The sequence below is a fragment of the Phoca vitulina genome, unplaced genomic scaffold, assembly GCF_004348235.1.
Source record: "Phoca vitulina isolate PV1807 unplaced genomic scaffold, GSC_HSeal_1.0 scaffold44, whole genome shotgun sequence".
Lineage (NCBI taxonomy): Eukaryota > Metazoa > Chordata > Mammalia > Carnivora > Phocidae > Phoca > Phoca vitulina.
Genome location: NW_022589747.1, coordinates 9,182,157 through 9,202,194, shown reverse-complemented (window position 1 = coordinate 9,202,194; position 20,038 = coordinate 9,182,157). Strand labels below are relative to the sequence as shown.

At 41.0% G+C, this 20,038-nt stretch overlaps 1 protein-coding gene and 1 pseudogene across 1 annotated transcript in view; both read right to left on the bottom strand.

Annotated features, from left to right (window-relative positions):
- The window catches only part of LANCL2 (LanC like 2), a 56,729-nt gene extending 40,069 nt beyond the window's left edge, over positions 1-16,660 (bottom strand). The window contains exons 1-2 of the mRNA XM_032430486.1: positions 15,263-16,660; positions 7,329-7,446 (exon numbers count right to left, since the gene is read on the bottom strand). Coding sequence (XP_032286377.1) covers positions 7,329-7,446; positions 15,263-15,466 — 322 coding nt within the window. The 5' untranslated portion in view covers positions 15,467-16,660. The remainder of the gene's footprint in view (positions 1-7,328; positions 7,447-15,262) is intronic.
- A 2,689-nt stretch (positions 16,661-19,349) lies between these two features.
- On the bottom strand, positions 19,350-19,624 carry LOC116648509 (annotated as a pseudogene).
- Between the last annotated feature and the right edge of the window lie 414 nt (positions 19,625-20,038).

Here is a 20,038-nt window from a genome sequence, read left to right as displayed (position 1 = left end):
TAAACAACATGCTACTAAGCAATGAATGAGTGAACCAGGAAATCAAAGAAGTACATGGGGGGCGCCTGGGTGGCTCAGTCAGTTAAGTGTCCACCTTCAGCTCAGGTCATGATCCCAGGGTCCTGGGATCGAGCCCCGCATCAGGCTCCCTGTTCAGTGGAAAGACTGCTTCTCCCTCTCCCCACCCCCACCCCCACTTGCGCTCTTTCTCACTATTTCTCTCTCTCTCAATAAATAAATAAAATCTTAAAAAACAAAACAAAGAAGTACATGGAATCAAATGAAAATTAAAACATAACAGTCCAAAACCTTTAAGATGCAGCAAAAGCTGTCCTAAGAGAGAAGCGTATAGCAATATAGGTCTACCTCAAGAAGGAAGAAAAAGCTCAAAGAAACAACATAACCTAACTGAAGGAGCTAGAAAAAGAACAAACGAAGCCTAAAGCCAGCAGAATAAAGGAAATAATAAAGATGTGAGCAGAAATAAATGATATAGAAACTAAACCCCAACAACAAAAAACAACAGTTCTTTGAAAATATTAATAAAGTTGATAAACCCCTAGCCAAACCTATCAAAAAGAAAAGAGAAAGGATCCAAATAAATAAAATCAGAAATGAGAGAGGACAAATAACAACTAATACCACAGAAATACAAACTATTATGAAATCTATATGCCAAAAAAATGAACAACCTGGGAGAAACGGATAAATTTCTAGAAACATATTAACTACCAAAACTGAAACAGGAAGAAATAGAAAATATGAATAGACCAGCAGAGAAATTGAATCAGTAACCAAAAATCTCCGAACAAATAGAAGTCTAGGACCAGGTGGTTTCATAGGAGAATTTTACCAAAATTTTAAAGAAGAGTTAATACTTATTCTTCTCAAACTATTCCAAAAAATAGAAATGGAAGAACTTCCAACTTCATTCTGTGAGGCTAGCAATACCCTGCTACCAAAACCAGGTAAGAATTCCACTAAAAAAGAGAACTATAGGCCAACATCCCTGAAGAGAATGGATACAGAAATTCTCAATAAAATACAAGCCGACCTAATCCAACAAAATCCATTCACCGATTCATCCAATCTGACCTAATCCATTCACCACCATCAAGCTGGATTTATTCCTGGCTTGTAAGGGTTGTTGAATATTTACAAATAAATCAGCATGATACATCACATTAATAAAAGAAAGGATAAGAACCATTGGATCTTCTGCAGAACAAGCATTTGACAAAGTACGTCCGTTCGTGATAAAAACCCTCAGCAAAGTAGTTTTAGAGGGAACATACCTCAAGATAATAAAGCCCATCTATGGAAAACCCACAGCTAATATCATCCACAATGGGGAAAAACTGAGAGCGTTTCCTTAATGGTTAGGAACAAGGCAAGGACGTCCACTTTCACCACTGTTATTTATAACAGTACTGGAAATCCTAGCCACGGTAATTAGACAAGAAAAAGAAATAAAAGGCAACCAAATTGGCAAGGAAGAAGTCAAACTTTCACTATTTCCAGATGACATGATACTTTATATAGAAAATCCAAAAGACTCCACCAAAAAATCACTCGAACTGATACATGAATTCAGTAAAGTTGTAGGATACATAATAAACGTACAGAAATCTGTTGCATTTCTACACACCAATAATGACGCAGCAGAAAGAGAAATTAAGGAATGAATCCCATTTACAGTTTACACCAAACATAAGATACCTAGGAATAAACCTAATCAAAAAGGTGAAAGATGTGTACTCTTTAAACTATAAAACACTGATGAAAGAAAGTGAATATTACACAAAGAAATGGAAAGATATTTCATGTTCATAGATTGGAAGAACAAATAGTGTTAAAATGTCTATACTACCCAAAGCAATCTACACATTTAATGCAATCTCTATCAAAATGACAACAGTATTTTTCAGAGCTAAAACAAACAATCCTAAAATTTGTATGGAATCACAAAAGACCCTGAATAGCCAAAGTAACCTTAAAAAAGAAAAGCAAAGCTGGAGGCATCACAACTCAATTCAACTTACATTACAAAGCTGTAGTAATCAAAACAGAATGATACTGACACAAAAACAGACACACAGATCATTGGAACAGAATGGAAAACCCAGAAATGAACCCACAGCTATATGGTCAATTAATCCTTGACAAAGCGGGGAAGAATGTCCAATGGGAAAAAGACCGTTCAACAAATGGTGCTTGGAAAACTGAATAGCAACACACCAAAGAATAAAACCAGACCATTTTCTTACATCATACACAAAAATAAATTCAAAATGGATGAAAGACCTAATGCGAGAGCTGAAACCGTAAGAATCCTAGAAGAGAATATAGGCAGTAAGTTGTGTGACATCAGCCATAGCAACTTCTTTCTAGGTATGTCTCCTGAAGCAAGGACAAAAGCAAAAATTAACTACTGGGACTACATAAAAATAAAAAGCTTCTGCACAGCAAAGGAAACAATCAACAAAACTAAAATGCAGCCTATGGAATGGAAGAAGATACTTTCAAATGACAATGTGATAAAGGGCTACTATCCAAAATATATAAGGAATTTATAAAACTCAACACCAAGAAGACAAACAATCCAATTAAAACATGGGCAGATTTTTGATAACGATGATGGGGAGGAACAGAGATCCCAGCAGAAACATGAACAGACATTTCTCCAAAGAAGACATCCAGATGGCCAACAAACACATGAAAAGATGTTCAACATCACTCATCATCAGGCAAATGCAAATCAAAACTATAATGAGATACCACCTCACACCTGTCAGAACGGATAAAATCAGTAACACAAGAGACAACAGATGCTCGTGAGGATGCGGAGAAAGGGCAACCCTCTTGCACTATTGGTGGGAATGCAAACTGGCACAGCCAATCTGGAGAACAGTATGTAGGTTTCTTAAGAAGTTAAAAAATAGAGCTACCCTACGACCCAGCAATTGCACTACTAGGTATTTACCCACAAGATACAGAAATACTAATTCAAAGGGATACATGCACCTCAAAGTTTATAGCAGTATTATCTATAATAGCCAAAATATGGACACAGCCCAAGTGTCCATCAACTGATGAATAAAGAAGATGTGGTATACATATATACAAAGGAATGTTACTCAGCCATAAGAAGGAATGAGATCTTGTCACTTGCACTGACACGGATGGAGCTAGAGGGTATTATGTTAAGCAAAATAAGTCAGAGAAAGACAAATACCATATGATTTCACACATATGTGCAATTTAGCAAAAACAAAAAAACAAAGCAAACAAAGAAACAGACTTTTAACTACAGGGAACAAAGTGATGGTTATCAGTAGGGAGGTCGGTGGGGGTGTTGGGTTACATAGGTGATGGGGATTAAGGAGTGCACTGGTTGTGATGAGCACTGGGTGTTGTATGGAAATGTTGGATCACTATATTATATATCAAAACTAATATTATACTGTATGTTAACTAACTGGAATTTAAATAAAAAGAATAAAAAAAGAATTTCCATCTCTCTACTTCCATTATTAATGTATTCTTACATGTTTCCTTTTCCACTAAAATCCTCAGCATTATTAATCACAGTATTTGAAAATTCCTGCTTTGATAATGTCAACATTCCTGCCGTATCTGATTCTGGGTCTGACGTTTACTTAAGTCACTTCAAACTGTTTTAATCCTATTTTACTTTTTTGCCTTTTAGTATTCCTTGTGAATTTTTATTGCAAGGTCAACATAATGTACTGGGTAAAAGAAACTGCAGTAACCGGTCCTTTAGTAATGTGGTGGTAAGGAAAAGGGGAGTAGAAGCACTGTATGGTCCTATGATTAGGTCTCAGTCTTTTGGTGTGCCCCTGGACTATGACCTTTACTAGTGCTTCTCAGTGTTTTCTTTCCTGTAGGTTGGACAGGACAGTTACAGGGGGCTGGAGTTGGGTACTTCCCTTCCCCCAGGGAAGTCTGGCTTCAATAAAACTCCAGTAGGTTAGGTTCTGGTGAAATAGCTTCTCCTGAGGGCCCATCTGGTGAAGAAAAACAATGCTCTCACATATTTCAAAATGGTTCCTCTTTCCTAGCCCTTCCAAAAGCACAAAGGGATTTTTCTCCAATCTCAGTGAGAACACTTGAAAAAGTGAAGAAGGGTCCTTATAACTGGGTCCATTTAGAGGCATTTAACTCTCATAACTGTTCACACTCAGCCTCCAGCAATTAATTAAAGTTTAAATTTCTTATCCCCACACGCGTTCCCACGGATGTTCCTTCGTGTGGCTCTCTGCTCCAGTAAATTGTGATTTTCTGTATCTCCCTATCTCTCCTATTTTTGGTGTAGACATTTGCCCTATGACCTCACTTTGCTAATGGATCTAAGAATTGTTTATCTTTCAGTTTGTTCAGCTCTTTACTCTGCAGTGACAACTTCTAAACTCATTTCCCAGACCAGAAACTAGAGTTCTCTCTTCATTTTATGTTTTTTCATTTTTATGGTATTGCTGTGCTTTCTGTAGTGTCCGTTCTTTCTTCAGCCCCTTGTCATTTGGACTTTATTTCTGAAGTGATTTTTTCTTGTCCTTCAATTTCTTTTCTTAGTTCTTTCAGTTCTTATTTCACATCATCTTATCGTCTTGCCATCTCTTTTCCGGGTTCCTTTTATTTCTGCTTTGTGATACAATTGCTTAATTAAGTTCCAAAATTAATGTTGAAAATGCTGCAATTCTTCTCCACATTGTAATGGCATTTTCCTGGTGTTTTTTTCTTTTTCCACTGACAAAATTTGATATTCCTTTGTTTCCAATATTACATATACAATTGAATTTTTTCTTAAGTTTGAATTAGATGAATTTTTCTGAATCAACTATTAACAGGAGGACTCTCTAAAAGAGGGAAAATGTTAGGATAGCTTTCCCCGTTTTTCTAATCTCAAGGGCATCCTCTTCTTACTAAGTGACAGTTTATGTGTATATGGTGACTCGTGGTGACCAGATTTCCTTTGATTCTCATATCCTTATTTGTTTCACAAGGGTTCCTACCACTGACCCACTGACGTTTCCTTTTTGACTACACTACTAGCCAGTGCCACCAGGGATGAAGTTCCTGCCTCATAAAATAATCCCCTTTTATAGAATAATGCTGTTTAAAAAAATTCTATAACCTCTGTTCCCTGTATGCTCTCCATACCATTTTTCTCTGCCTCTCTTCCTTGCCCACTTCGTGTTCAGATATGCCCTCAAAAATTCCCCCAGAGGGTGTGTGTCATCCTTCTGAGAATAATTATTTATTGATTTGGGAGAGGGGGAAGTGCAGAATACATTTTGCCACCCATGGGTCATTTGGCTTCCTCACCTGGACACCAGTGTCACTTTCTACAGTTATTCTGCATTCTATGTGTTTTTCATACGTTATTATTCGGTGTATTCTCTATCTCACAATTTTGCTAAAAAAAAAAAATAAGTTGTGGGTGCTTCATTCATTCTTCTTATATTGTACAGTTTTAGGAGAAAAGATAGGAGGTATGGGTGTAAGTAGATTCCATAGTGCTACCTGAATCCCAAAGCCCTAAATATTATTTTTAACCATTCACACCAAATACCTCCATGATGGCTCAATCACTGATTCCAAAAGATGACAACAAATGGGGATTTTTAAGAAATACTGATTCTTGGACTCCTCTGCCAGAGATCCTCACGTAATCATTCTGGGATGGAGGCTGATAATATGTTATTATAAAGACCTCTGTTTCTGATGCATAGCTAATTTAGAACCTAATAATCATGGACTTCAAACCCCTATTTCAACAAGAAATGTTTTAAGTAAAAGACTTTTCAGGGGAAATCTGTGCTAATAATAACTATGTTATTTTTCCTTTAAAAATATCCTTCTTGGGGTGCCTGGGTGGTTCAGTCAGGTTGAGCATCTGCCTTCAGCTCAGGTCATGATCTCTGGGTCTGGGATTGAGTCCTGCTTTAGGTTCCAGTCCTGTACTGGGCTCCCTGCTCAATGGGCTGTCTGCTTCTCCTCCTCCCGCTGCCCCTCCCCCCAGCTCATGCTCTTTTTCTCTCTCTCAAATAAATAAAATCTTAAAATAAATAAATAAATAAAAATAAAAATATCCTTCTTTGCTTTTTACTTCAAGTTAGCTAAAATTATCTTGGGGCTCCTGGGTGGCTCAGTCAGCTGAGCATCTGACTCTTGGTTTCAGCTCAGGTCATGATCTCAGGGTTGGGAGATCGAGCCTTGTATCAGGCTCTGCACTCAGCAGGGAGTCTGCTTGAGATTCTCTCTCTCTCTCTCTCCCCGCCCCTCCCCCCACTCGCAGGCACTCTCTCTCTAAAATAAATATTTCTTAAAAATCCTTCTTGCATTTTAATTCAAGTTAGCTAAAATTATCTAAATTTACATTTAAGGTAAATTTCTTTGGCTCTGTAAGTTGAATTAGCTCCATGTCTTTCTGAGTTTAATAGTTTTGAAAAATTTAATTTTAATGTCATTATGTAAATGTTGTATTCATAACAGGCAAATACAAATAAAGCATCACAGAAATAAATATAAAAATGAACACAAAAAAAGATCAGGGCCATTATGTCTGGTTGTGCACTGCAAAAGCAGGTGTCAGTTCTCAGTAATTCTAACATGAATACTTACGTCTATGCTGTTCATTGACTACACTATAAAAACTTAACAAGGGCTGTAAACTGATACATAAATTGTTATTAGCAGTAACCATAATGCAGTCTAATCTCTCAGAAGAAGGTCTTTTATTTCTTTTATACTCCCTAAATTATTATTACAATGTTTGGGCTATATGGTAAAATAGTAAGAATGTAAAGGATAGTTAAGGCAAGATAATTTTGAAATTAAGTTTTTTGATGTAATGTGTATTACAGGTTGCTTATTCAATTATTATCACTAAATTCAAAATCAAAATCTTTATGTGTACAAATGAGTCAAATGAGTACAAGCAATAGGTTAAACAGTTTACGCATAATGGAGAAATCACATACAACTTGTCCCAAAGATCAAAGTAATAAAGGCAAATAAAAAACTGACCCTAAGGCAAGTTTTCTCTTATTATGCATTTTCATAGATACCCATATATTAGGTCAAATAAATAACGCTATAAAAATATGACATACTACATATCAAACTTCAAGCAGAAAATATTTCTTAGAAATAAAACTCCAAAGCACTCATCACTGAAGAAGTTCAAGATATCACTTAAAGGGTATAAAACTTTACTATTTTCAAAGAAGAAAAATTTTAATTGAAGTCTTATAATTATAAATCCAAAACAGAACATACCAATTACTTGAATCCCACATTCTCACCTGTCCAACCGGTATAAGCAGAGCAATCATGTGGGTCAGCTGTCTTCAGCCCCTCCTCCATTTGCTGTAGAAGATCTTTGATTTTGGTCTGGATTCGCCTTGTGAAATCATGAATGATCTGAGAACCAAAAGAATACAGAAATTTATATTGTGTAAGAATAGAGCAATATTATAATAAATACTTAAATAATCTCAGAACGTAAGAGGTAGAAATTATATTACCTGGCCCTTTTCGATGCTTCATTGGTGTCTACCTTGATTTTATAAGGTAAGTTTTTAAAGGAGATAATGCCCTATATGGACTATAGGCATTGGTAGGATTACAAAAAATAAGTTGTAGAAACCAAAGGAAATAAAAATTAAAAAAAAAAGATGGATTTGACTACACAAACATGTTAACTTCTGTAAGTTAAAGAATGTAAGAAAGATGGCTTAAAAATTAATGACAAGGGGGAAACATCTGCAATATAAAACATTATAAGTAAAAAAAGACCACAACAATATAGAAATAGACCTAAAATTATCAAGGTACCTTACAAAAAGAAAAATATGAAATGACAAACATATGAAAAATGTTAAATTACTTAGCAATTAATGAAATGCAAATAAATATAAGTACCACAGTTTGCCTTATCAGATTAACAAATAATAAAAAAATTTAAAAACATTAAGTCCCAAGGCTGCTAAGAGCTAAGGAAACAAGTATTCTTAATCACTGGTAGCCTTTCTCAAGAGAAATTTAGCAGCATTCTTAAATAAGTAGTCGATAGTGTTCAAATTTTTTTTCTAAAGATTTTATTTACTTATTTAACAGAGAAAGAGACAGCGAGAGAGGGAACACAAGCAGGGGGAGCGGGAGGGAGAAGCAGGCTTCCCACCGAGCAGGGAGCCTGATGTGGGGCTTGATCCCAGGACCCCGGGATCATGACCTGAGCCGAAGGCAGACGCTTAACGACTGAGCCACCCAGGCGCGCCAATAGTGTTCAGATTTTTATGTCTTTGATGATTTCTGAAAGATCTAGCTGCCAGAGAAACTGCTGAGATATATTAAAATCCATGACTATGATTGTGGAATTTTCTATTTAACCCTTTATTATTTTTTGCTTTCATGTATTTTGTAGTTCTGTTATTAGACACAAATTTATGACTGTGCGTCTTACTGACAGACTGACTTGTTATAAAAATGTCCCTCTATGAGACTATGGAGAAAATGTTTTTGTGTTACCACACAGTTTAGGGCTTTCAAGCACATTTTCCTGAAATTTGGGATTCTAGACTAAAAGCAAACCTTAGGAATTAAGCTACAATTGTATACATTGTAATAAGTCCAGAGAGGTTTACTTAACCCTGGAGATATGTGTTTATATTTGAGGGGGATGAGGCCCTAAAACAGGAAGACACTGGGCGCCTGGGTGGCTCAGTCGGTTAAGTGACTGCCTTCGGCTCAGGTCATGATCTGGGGGTCCTGGGATCAAGCCCCGCATCGGGCTCCCCCTGCTCTGCGGGGAGCCTGCTTCTCCCTCCGCCTCTGCCTGCCACTCCCCCTCTTGTGCTCTATCAAATAAATAAATAAAATCTTTAAAAAAATTAAAAATAAAACAGGGAGACACTTCTGAATTGTATAACTGAAGAGTAACCGGCTTATCTTTTTCATAGAGAAATCGATTTACATTCCAAAGACTTAAGAGTATGATATTTCTAATGAAACTCTCCGAGAAGGAGAAGGGAAGACAGTTGCCTCTTTTCCATTTGTAAAAAGCAGAGAAAAGTTACGTTTCTTCATCATTTGCCTACAATACACACACGTTGCATAAGGAGGACGTCTGACATAGCTTTCATTGTGTTGCCCCACAGGGAAGACCTGAGACACATGGAACCACTCACTGGTTATAGTCTGTCTGATAAATAGTAAATCTCTGATCCAGAAACCTCTTGTGTACATTCAAGAAAAAATTAACAGATAAAGATCAAAGACCTAAACCAGGGTGACATCAGCATCACTGCAGCATTAGGATTAGGCATCCCTTGTTTTTGTCCTCCCTTTAACAATAAAAATTAGGCATCCATCCACAAACAGAAGTGCTTTTGTGTGAGTTGTGGAACCCAGCTCCTACACCAAGGGACCCATGGGAGGTCTCGCCCACCAGTCTATCAGGTAATAAGCAGAGATTCTGGTACTGGCTGTGGAACCTACAGGAGACTGGGAACTAGTTGTCGCCCCCGCCCCCCAAGCTGTGATCCGAGAGTGCATGCAGAACCCCGAGTTGAGCAATCACTTTCGGATCAGAAAACCTTTGGAGAAATCCAGTTTTTGAGAGGAAAAGTTCCAACAGTCCATTAGAGGAAAAAAAAATGAGTTTGTATGCATTAAATTGGGAAAGAGCTTGTCTTTATCAGCATTACCGCTTCCCAAAGGTGGAACAGCATAAGGCTAAATAGATGGCCCATGTTTTCTCCCATAGGGAAAAGGGAGAGCCCTTGAGTGAATGCCCAGTTTTCAAATCTTGCACGTGCAGGACTCTGTTGAAGAGACTCATTCTTCTTTCATGGCATTCGGAGCATTACTGGGAGGGCTCTATGACTGGGGAGAAGAGGAAAATTGGGGCAGTAGCATATAAGATTCCCAGAGCAGAGCGCATGAAAGGGATACAGTTCCCGCAGATGTGTTCTGGACTCAGACACAGGTTAATGAAAAATCAAGGATACATGACATACCCAAAATATCACAATAATCTTCCACTAACCAAACCCAAAGACATAAAAATGTATGATTTATACAATAAAGAATTCAAAATAGCTGTCTTAAGGAAACTCAATGAGCTGCATCTGCCTTTGGCTCAGGTCATGAACCCAGGGTCCTGGGATCGAGCCCCGCACTGGGCTCCCTGCTCCACGGGAAGCCTGCTTCTCCCTCTCCCCCTCCCTCTGCTTGCGTTCCCTCTCTCGCTGTCAAATGAATAAATAAAAATCTTAAAAAAATAAAAATAAAAACAAAGAAAATACAGAAAGAAAATTTAATGAAATCAGAAAAAGAACACATGACCAAAATGAGAAATTTAACAAAGAGATGGAAATCATGGAAAAGAATCAAAAATAAATTCCAGAGCTGAAGAATTTAATGAAATAGAAAACACAGCAAAGAGAATCAAAAGCAGAGTAGACCAAATAGAAGATAAAATCAGTGAGAAGATAGGAACTGCGAAACAACCCAGTCTGAAGACAAAAAAAGAAAAAAACATTAAAAAGAGTGAAGAAAGCCTATGTGATCTATAGGACACCTTCAAAACAAAACAACAATATCTGCACCAGTTCCACAAAGAGAAGGGGGCAAAACCTTATTTAAAGAATGATAGCAGAGAACTTCCCAAACCCGTGAAAAGATCTGGACATAATAAATAGATCACCCCATTATTTTAATCCGAAATGTCCCTGTCTAAGACACGTTATAATAAAACAATCAAAAACCAAACTGTAGGAGAGCTGACAACACTGACTCCATCTTTGGCCCTCCATCTTGTTCTTCATGTTCACGTGATGACCTCTCTTGGAGCTACATGTTCTGGGCCCCTGGAAGATTAACATACATACCTTAGAAATGCCCATCAAGGCCAGGATGGGGGAGGCTTGCTTTGGCCTCCCATGAATCTGTTAGAGATAACATCGTCTCACCCCTTCCTGATGCACAGCTGGGGCCATAAGATGTAATTAAAGATTAACTGCCAATTAGATACAGGCAAGCCCTCTGAAATGCATGCAAGCCCTCTGATCTCACTACAATGCCCTTCTGTGCATCCCCTCCCTCTATAAAATCTCTGTACTAATGTCTGGATCATTCTCCACCTGATCCCCCATCAGTAAGTTCCCCTGAATAAAACTCTGTAAACTGTATGAGGTCGCCTGCTTTGTTTCCCAGTCTCAAGGTCCCTTCTCCATTTGGGGGATGATGTAGGAAAGACGTCAGGGTTCGAAGCCGATGGCCAAGAAAGAATTCTTGAGACGTCTTCGGTGTAAAAAGGTGATTTTATTAAAGCACGGGGACAGGACCCATGGGCAGAAAGAGCTGCAAAAAGGTTGTGAGGGGTGGTGATTATACACCTACAAGTTGGGAGGAGGTTTAGGGATAGCGTAAGTCTCTAAGGAATTTTGAAAACAAGGTTTTCAGGACCTTGAGGGGACTCAGCTATTGTTGGGAAAAGGTCATTTATTACCGTTTAATAAAACCTTAGTCCTGAGACCCTTCAGATGTATATCAGTGGGCCATATGCTTGGGGGATGATTGCCAACACATATCTTGCGGGGTTTAGAGATAAAGGAAAATTTCTGAAGGCATTTTTATATGTTAAAGCAGACTTATGGGGGGGTCGGGCTAAGTGGGCCTTTTGCCCTTAGCAAGGTGCTGACATTGAGGCAGTTGAGTCCCCAGAGGAATTTCACTCTGCCTGCTTCAAGGACTTGTCCGTGGGCTGTGAGTAATAAGGAAATGTAATAATTTCTTTTCCTTTTTTCTGTCTCTGTTTCCCACATCAGGGGATACTTTACTGTCCTTCTCCTACCTTCTAACACAACACAGAGAGAAAAACCTAGAGATAGCAAGAGAAAAGATGATATATAACCTACAAAGAAACCTCCGATGGGATTTCTCAGCAGAAATCCTACAGTCTAGGAGACTAGGGTGATATATCCAAAGTGCTGGAATTCTGAGACATGATTACTGGGCACAGGTTTATCTACTTTTGGCTTCTTATTACCAAGGAACTAAAGATATTTGGGTCCATTGGTAAACAGGTTTACCACATTGAAAAAGCTACTATGAGGAAGCATATACTTCTAGAAATTGTGAAATGTATTCATAAAATAGCCAATTCACAGAATGCTTGGGGGACAGACAATCCGTAATTGTTTACTTCTTAGTTTTCACTAGAAATTAAGGTCCCTAAGGGTTAAGGATTCTAAACAATACATGTCATTTAAACTAATAGAAATAACAAGACTAAAAGGAAACAACTGTATTAAAAGTAGGCTAAGAAAAAGTACAATTTTTTTGGATAAGGAAAGATACGAAGAACATGTTTTTTGTTAAAGAAAAAAAGTGTAACTGTGTCCTAGAGTAAAACGACTGGTTGTTCCAGGATAAGAAAGAGGTAAAACCTGAATGGAGGGGGAGGTTGTAGAAAAGGAGTCTTGGGAAAGGAATTTTCTGTGTGAGCAAGCAGGCTAAGACTGGAATGAATTTAAGTTTTTAAAGAATGAGTCTAAATATCAAAAGTACACATGCAAAATTAGAATTCGGTTTTCTCCCTGTTAAAAGGACAAACTTTTGGGGCGCCTGGGTGGCTCAGTCGTTAAGCATCTGCCTTCGGCTCAGGTCATGATCCCAGGCTCCTGGGATCGAGCCCCGCATCAGGCTCCCTGCTCCGCGGGAAGCCTGCTTCTCCCTCTCCCACTCCCCCTGCTTGTGTTCCCTCTCTGGCTGTCTTTCTCTCTGTCAAATAAATAAAACCTTTAAAAAAAAATTAAAAAAAAAAAAAAAGGACAAACTTTTCTTGAAATATTGGTCTATAGAGAGGCTGTGAAAGGTCTGTCTTTACTTTTTAAGTAGTCTGCCCACAAAGCAAAGATTCTGTGTCTTATCAAAGTCATTTTCTGTGCTTAAGTGTCGTCTGTAGCAAGATTTTAATCACTTAGGAGAAGGGAGTCTTCAATATTTCCGAGTTAAATTTTGTTCTCAACTATGTAACCTTTTGGATTTGCCTTTAAAAATCTCGTGTTTCCACTTTGGTTATGTGAATCACTACTATTTCATAATGATCTATGATGCTATTTAGTCAAGTGCTCAAAATTTTTGACATTTTGACAACTTTCCAAAATCGAATTCTAAATGGTGTCTTTGCCATTATAACAACCTAGATTTCTCTGAGGGTCCCTGGAAAATCTCAAAGGATTTGTCTCTTACATTGTAAAAAATAGATGTAGAACGAAATATGTTTATTTGGCATGTTAAATTACATGTGAAGCACTACAAATAAGGGATGACAAACTTTCTTAGGGTATAAGGGCCCAAGAGGAGGCAACCCCAAGATGGGCCCCTTTGGCATAAACATTATTGAGTTAAAAGTAATCAAAACCCAGGGGTGGCTGGGTGGCTCAGATCACCCACTGGGTGGCCCCGGGATGGAACCCCGCACTGGGCTTCCTGCTCAGCAGGGAATCTGCTTCTCCTTATCCCTCTGTCGCCACACCCCACCCATGCTCTAAAATTAAATCTTTTTTTTTTTTAAAGTAATCAAAACCCAGCAGATGCAGGAAAAGCTCTCTGCCTCCCCCACAACTGCCTAAATTTACATTGTAAAGGAGAGCCTGTAACGGGAAGAAAGCTAGCAAAAAGACTCCCCTTTACCTAAGGAACTCATCTGCATAATATGGCAACCTTGTTCTTCCAAACATCCCCTTTCACTTCCTTGCTAATGGTCTTTCTCCCCCTTTGTGTCCTCAGCACTACCGCCCCCCCTCCGCATACCTCTCCTTAGCTCTTAAAAGCTTCCTGTTGCCTCATTATCTTTGGAATCTCCTGTCTGTATGGATTCCCTGCAAGTACACCTATTAAATTTTATTTTCTCCTGTTAATCTCTTACGTGGGTTTGATTCTAAGTCCAGCTAGAAGGACCACAGGGCAAAGGAAGATCTTCCTCCTCAACAGGTGTATGTGTATGGATATATGTTCCAACATGACCAATTATCTTAAACTGTTTCACACCACAGAAATAACTACATTTCCTTATCAAATGAACTCTCATCACATCTTTAACTATGGCCATTTTTTAAGTCTTTTGTCATTTACAGTCATTGTTTTACTCTTATGCTTTTGCAAATGTGCTTCATCTTCAGAGAGATACACAACGGTAAGAACTCTGGCAAGTAGTCTAGAATACAGATTTCACCTAACTTTAAGATCATAAAGCTGAATTAGATAAGAATTTCCAGAACCAATGAAAAAACTGGACTCGAGCAGAACAAGAATTAACAACATGGGACTGAATGAACTGATGGGGATTATAATTTTTTCTTACAACTTTTTCTTTGAAACGTTGCTGGTTCCTTAATATTTTTTTTCCTCCAGATTTCAGAAACCTCTTCTCTTTACTCTTACGCTACTTGTGACTTACAGTAAAAATGCAAAACACATGGGGAACCAGGGAGGGGAACTGGGACTTGGAACACTTAGGTCAGTGAAAAAAACAATAACCTAACTGGTAAACGTCTGCTTTCACCAAACGTGAACAGTTACGCTGATGTTCACGTCTTCCTTTATTTCCACTTTTCCCCTACGAAATGAACGTTTGTTCAAATACCCCGTTTCAAAGTCCTGAGCACGCAGACAAGACCAATCCAAATGACACTACTGTTTATGAACAACGCTTTTTTGTTGTTCCTATGCCGTAAATCCCAAGGGCAGGGGACCAGGGGCCAGGCCTGATGATACAACCGGCCTCCGGGAGACGAGGAACAGACTGTCAGGGGGTACGCTTGCAGCTCCAGGGGCTGGAGCGCGTGCGAGGCCCCCGACAGAAAATAAATCTGCATGTCAACCGCCACTACAGCCCTGACATTCACTTCCACGTGCCAAGAAATAGAGGCTTCATCAATGTATTTCAAAGGCATGAGAGGCCAGGAGGCGCCTATCAAAAGGCAAGCTGTCAACAAAACAGAAATCCATAACCCTTCCTCCCGGAAGCAGGGCAGCTTGCTACCAGAAAGCGCGCCCAGACGCCGTTCTTCCCCGATTCCCTCGCGCTCCCAGCTTGGGACTCGCGCGGCGCCCGGCGCGGAGAGGTGACGTCAGCGCGCCTTGGGGCGGGGCGGGTGGACGCTACCATCGCCAACCCCCCCCAACCTGGCGCGGCCCAAGGCTCGGCCAGCGCCGACCGCCGACTCACCTTTCCGTTGTTGTGAAAAGGGAGGCCAAGCTCGTCGGTGGGGGGTGGGGGGCGAGTACAGCCCGTCTCCTCGGCCGCCCCGGCGGCGAACACCGCGGAGGCAGCGGCCTCGTAGTCCGGGAAGGGGTTGGTGAACGCCCGCTCCTCCATCTCTGCTTCCCCGCCCAGATGGAACTTCAGTCTCTTTGACATGGTCTCGCCCATCTCAGCCGCGCGCTCTTTCCCTACCAGTGGGGCCGCGCGGCACGGCGAGCGGGCGGGGACAAACCTCCTGGCGAGGCGCTTCGATTCGAGCAACGCTCTGGGAGCCCGGGCGTGCTCCCGCCGCCGCCTCTCTCCGCGACCCTGCGCGGCCGGGGGTCGACGGCTTCCTTCACGAAGGCTGCCAGCGGCGAGGACGAGCGGGGCTTCGGAGCGGGCAGGAGCCTCTCCCGGGGGCCGGCCTCGCAGCGGGGCGCCGGCACATCTGGCGGCAGCTGCTGTGCTGCACGTGCTGCCCCCACCCCGCCCGGACGCCGACTGGGCCGCCGATCCCCGGTGGCGCGGGCTCGGGTGAAGCTGCCCGGCCGGGAGCGCGCAGGCTCCGCGGGGAGCGCTCAGGCCGGAGCCTCGGCTGCGCTGGGCAGCTCAGAGTCCGCACACGCCTGGCCGCATCGCCCCTTCGCCGCCGCCGCCCGCTCTCAGGCTGCGGCCCCGCGGGGACAGGGGCCCGCGGCTTGCACAGCCGGTCCGCGGCGACGCGCACGGCAGGGCCGGAGTCCCCGGGCTCTGGAATCGCTCCCGGGCTCGCCGCGCCCGGCTCCTCTTCTGCGTCCGAGAGCCTCTCCAGATTTTCCAGAGCAAGCCGAAGGACCGCGCGTGGCGCTTCCCGCAGGAAAAGCCTGTAGAGAATAATTCGCTGTCATTCAAGGTGTGTGCGGTGTGCAGACCAGGGCAAGCGCGTCCCTAGACGCGCCATCATCAGTCTGCATTTTCACCGGCCGACAGGTTCCGCCGATGTCCTCTGCGCCCGGTGCGCCAGCCACGCGAGCAGCAGCAGCTCTTTGATATCAAGGGGAAAAAAAAATTCCTCTAAAGAAAAGCATTTCAAAACAGCCTAAAACACTGCAAGGATAGTGTCTCCCAGGGGCAGGGGGGGAAACAGTCCCTCCTATTCATCACAGTTGGGAGGGGGGTGTCTGGAGGAGGAGCCACAGGCCTTTTTTTTTTTTTTTTCCTTTTCACGTTTTATTTCAGTCCCTGTGTTTGAATAAACATAGCTTTGGTAACAGGAGGTAATGTTAATCATCTAAATATTTAATTGGCCTGAAAGATTCCTCTTTCTTAATTGCCCGGGAACATAACATGCATAGTAAAAGGACACAAATAAATCGTTGCCGTTTATGTAATCACAGTATGATTAACAACAGTCTTTGTTGGCTCTCTTTGTTCTTGTTGTCACTTTAATTATTTGGGACCAAATAGATGTAATGATTTCTCCTTGAGGAAAATATCTTATGCCCCCCACCCCCAATTAAATATTGATTGAATGCCAGATGATGCTAGGTGATGACGAATAGACATTTAAAAAGGTAATTTCTGCCCTTCGGGTTCCTACAGTTAGTGGGTGAGAAAGGTAAGGATTACAGCGTAGGAAGAGATTTTTTTTTTTTAATTCTGGAACCAAGCAAGATGCTTTAGTATAATAAAAAGTGACATGATAGAGGAAAACAGTGTCAAACAGGAAGGGATCAGTCCTCCTGCCTCTGGCCTGGCTCCCCACTGCCTGTACTGTTGTCTCCCCCAACTGTTCATGTGAAACACCCCCTATGATGGGATGGCCACCGGCGATTACAGTGTAGGGGAACATCATTTTAAAGGGATTACTCAGCATAACTATCCTCAGAGTTCAAGGAAACAACTATAACAGCGTGCCTATGTAGCTGCATCCCTTGAGGGCCTGCTCCGCTTTCTGCTTCATTTCCTTGTCCTGGGGTCCAACCCTCAGTAAAGGAAATTTTCTCACTGCTCCCAATTTTCATGCTTCCACCTGGAGGAAATTTAATCCCCTAACTACTGATGTTCAGCTGCCTTAGGAACCACCCCTCTCCCACCTCAGGGACTTCACTAGACAAAATACCCCACAGCAGATATTCACCAAAGCCTGAGTTATTTAGACTAGAACATCACAGGCACGTGGGGCAGAAACAGCCAGGGCTGGCTTTGCTATGGTGAGTCTGGTGACCTTTGCTGTCTCCTCAAACCCATTCGCTGTGAAGATCGTTTTTCTCATTCTTAAAATGTGGTGGGTACCTGTGGACAACTGTTGGCAAGTACACAAACTTACACGGAGGACAACCAATATTTTCAAAGACTAAAAAAATGTAAAACCAATTTAAGGAGTTGCCATCTTTTCCTAAATACTGTCTGATCTGCAGGTCTGCTGTTGGTGGAAATTTCACTTACACTATTTTGCAGAGGAGCGAAAGATCTTTCTTCACCCTCCTGTTTCCTGGAGGCTCTTTAATACAGAAGATGCGGGGATCCGTTCTGCTGCCCTTTCAAGCTGCAGGACCGTCATCCTCCGGTGGCCACTCTTTAGTAGCATAAAGACTTGGGCCAGGGCCTTGAAATTACAACTTTTTATTCACTTAAGGCCAAACCAGATTCTTAGGGTGCCCTTCCCTACTCATCTATGTAAGTAAGGGGGGACAGTACAAGGATTAATGTCAAAAACAAATACCTACGAGTGGTGAGGACAATAGGCAATTCCTGACAAAGGAATCTAACTGGGAGAGGGGAACATCTGTGTTCACCTGGCTGAAACTAGGACACCACTCAAGGCTGGGCACTCTGAGAGGGTCCAGGGAGTGAGGCTTCCTCTTGTAGGAGACAGGTTTTCTTGAGAAAGTGAGCGGGGCTGCATGACAGGATCTTCCAGGTAGCGTGAATGTCGGGAGAGGGGTCAGGTGAAGGAGCATCTCTTGAGTACGTGTGAAGGCCTGAGGTTTGGTTTGTTTGCTTGTGTTTTGATTTATTAAATATCTTTTTGTTTATTCTTCACGTGTGTGTCATATGGCAAGCTTCTAGATTTTTCTGTGTTCCTAAGCCACTGAGTGGGTCCTCCAGGCCTCTCTGTGTTTGCCAGAGCTGCCCAAGCCTCCATGATGAAGACCTTTCCTTTGGGTAGTACAAGGGGAACCCCAGTAGGGAGACCACCAAATTCTCCTCTTCTTACACAGCAATTCCCTTTTGAGAGTGTCCTACTCTTTGTCCATACATCAGGGTCCAGGTTGTTGGCTTGTTGGGGAGGAAACAGGCTAGCCCAGGGGTATAGAGGGGAGATTGGCTTTACCCCTATTCTCTGTTGATACATAAGATGGTTTCTTCCAACTGTAAGCCATATATGCTCTACAGCTCTAATTTAAGACAAATTTGATCCCTTAAGCCAGTAACTGGTTCTCAAAGTATCATCAGGGACTTTTTGGGGGCAGCTGTAAGGCCAAAAATGTTTTTTTTTCTTTCTTTCTTTTTCTTTTTCTTTCTTTCTTTCTTTCTTTCTTTCTTTCTTTCTTTCTTTCTTTCTTTCTTTCTTTCTTTTTCATTTTCTTTCTTCTTTTTTGTTAATTTTGAGAGTAATTTAACATAAACGTACAACTATATTCTAATGTCATTATTTGAAATATAAAGAAACAGATCCTCACAGAACTAAAATAACTCACAGACCATGACGTGGTTTTTGCCTTTTCCTTTTCTTTAAATTTAGACAAGTTTGTACCATGATGTAGCAAATAAGGTAAATGCCATGAATATGAAAGCAGCAGTTTGCAATATACCCGATCTAGAACCCAGGGGAGGTGCACTAGACAGAAGTGTAGTCATCAGTATAGCATAAAAATATAGTCGATAATATTGTAATAACTGTATGGTGACAGATGGTAACTATACTTATCATTGTGGGTCTTACATAACGCATACAATTGTCAAATCAGTATTTTGTGCACCTGAAACTAATATAACATTGTATGCCAACTATACTTAAATAATAAAAACTAAAACAACAACCACAACAAACCAATTAGGTAACATGAAAAATTGGTTTGCAGAATTAAAACTCTCCATTTAAATTTCTTTTCATGATCGGAGGTCTCATATTGTCTCCAGTTTCTTCATTGTATTTTGTGTGAAATCCATCATAGAACGGGGATTTTTGGACCACCAACAGCAGCAGCACACACTGGGGTTGTCTTTCTGGATGTGAAGGTTTACTGTAGATTTGCTGCAATGATCTTTAACATAACATCTTCTGTAAACTAGATAAGCACTTGCAACACTGGTGACTGCTGAAACCCGTTCAACTGGTGCTCTGGAAGTCAGACTCATTGCCTGCAAGGCATGTAGGATGCTGAGCACAAATGGGCTTGTGTAGACAGTGGAGTCAAGGTGCGAGAGGAGTTCTCAGACATTCTTTGGCTTTTTCACTGTACACTCATGAGTGTACAATGGGGTTTTCTAGAGGCAACATGATATAAGATGTCACAGCAGATTTAATAGAGAAGCAAATATGAAAGTTTAGCTATCTTCTCATAGCCAGGTGTAAAGAAATTGGTAAAAATGTAAAATAATGCCACTCTCCTCATGCACATTATTTTGGTTTTGAAAATAGTTACGTTTCATAAAAATATGTTGTTTACATTAACCTATAGCACGTAATTTATGTTATGTTGCCAAATTAATAAATAATTAACATTTTTCAGTAATAATTTCTAAACTGGTACATATTAATAGATATTGTCC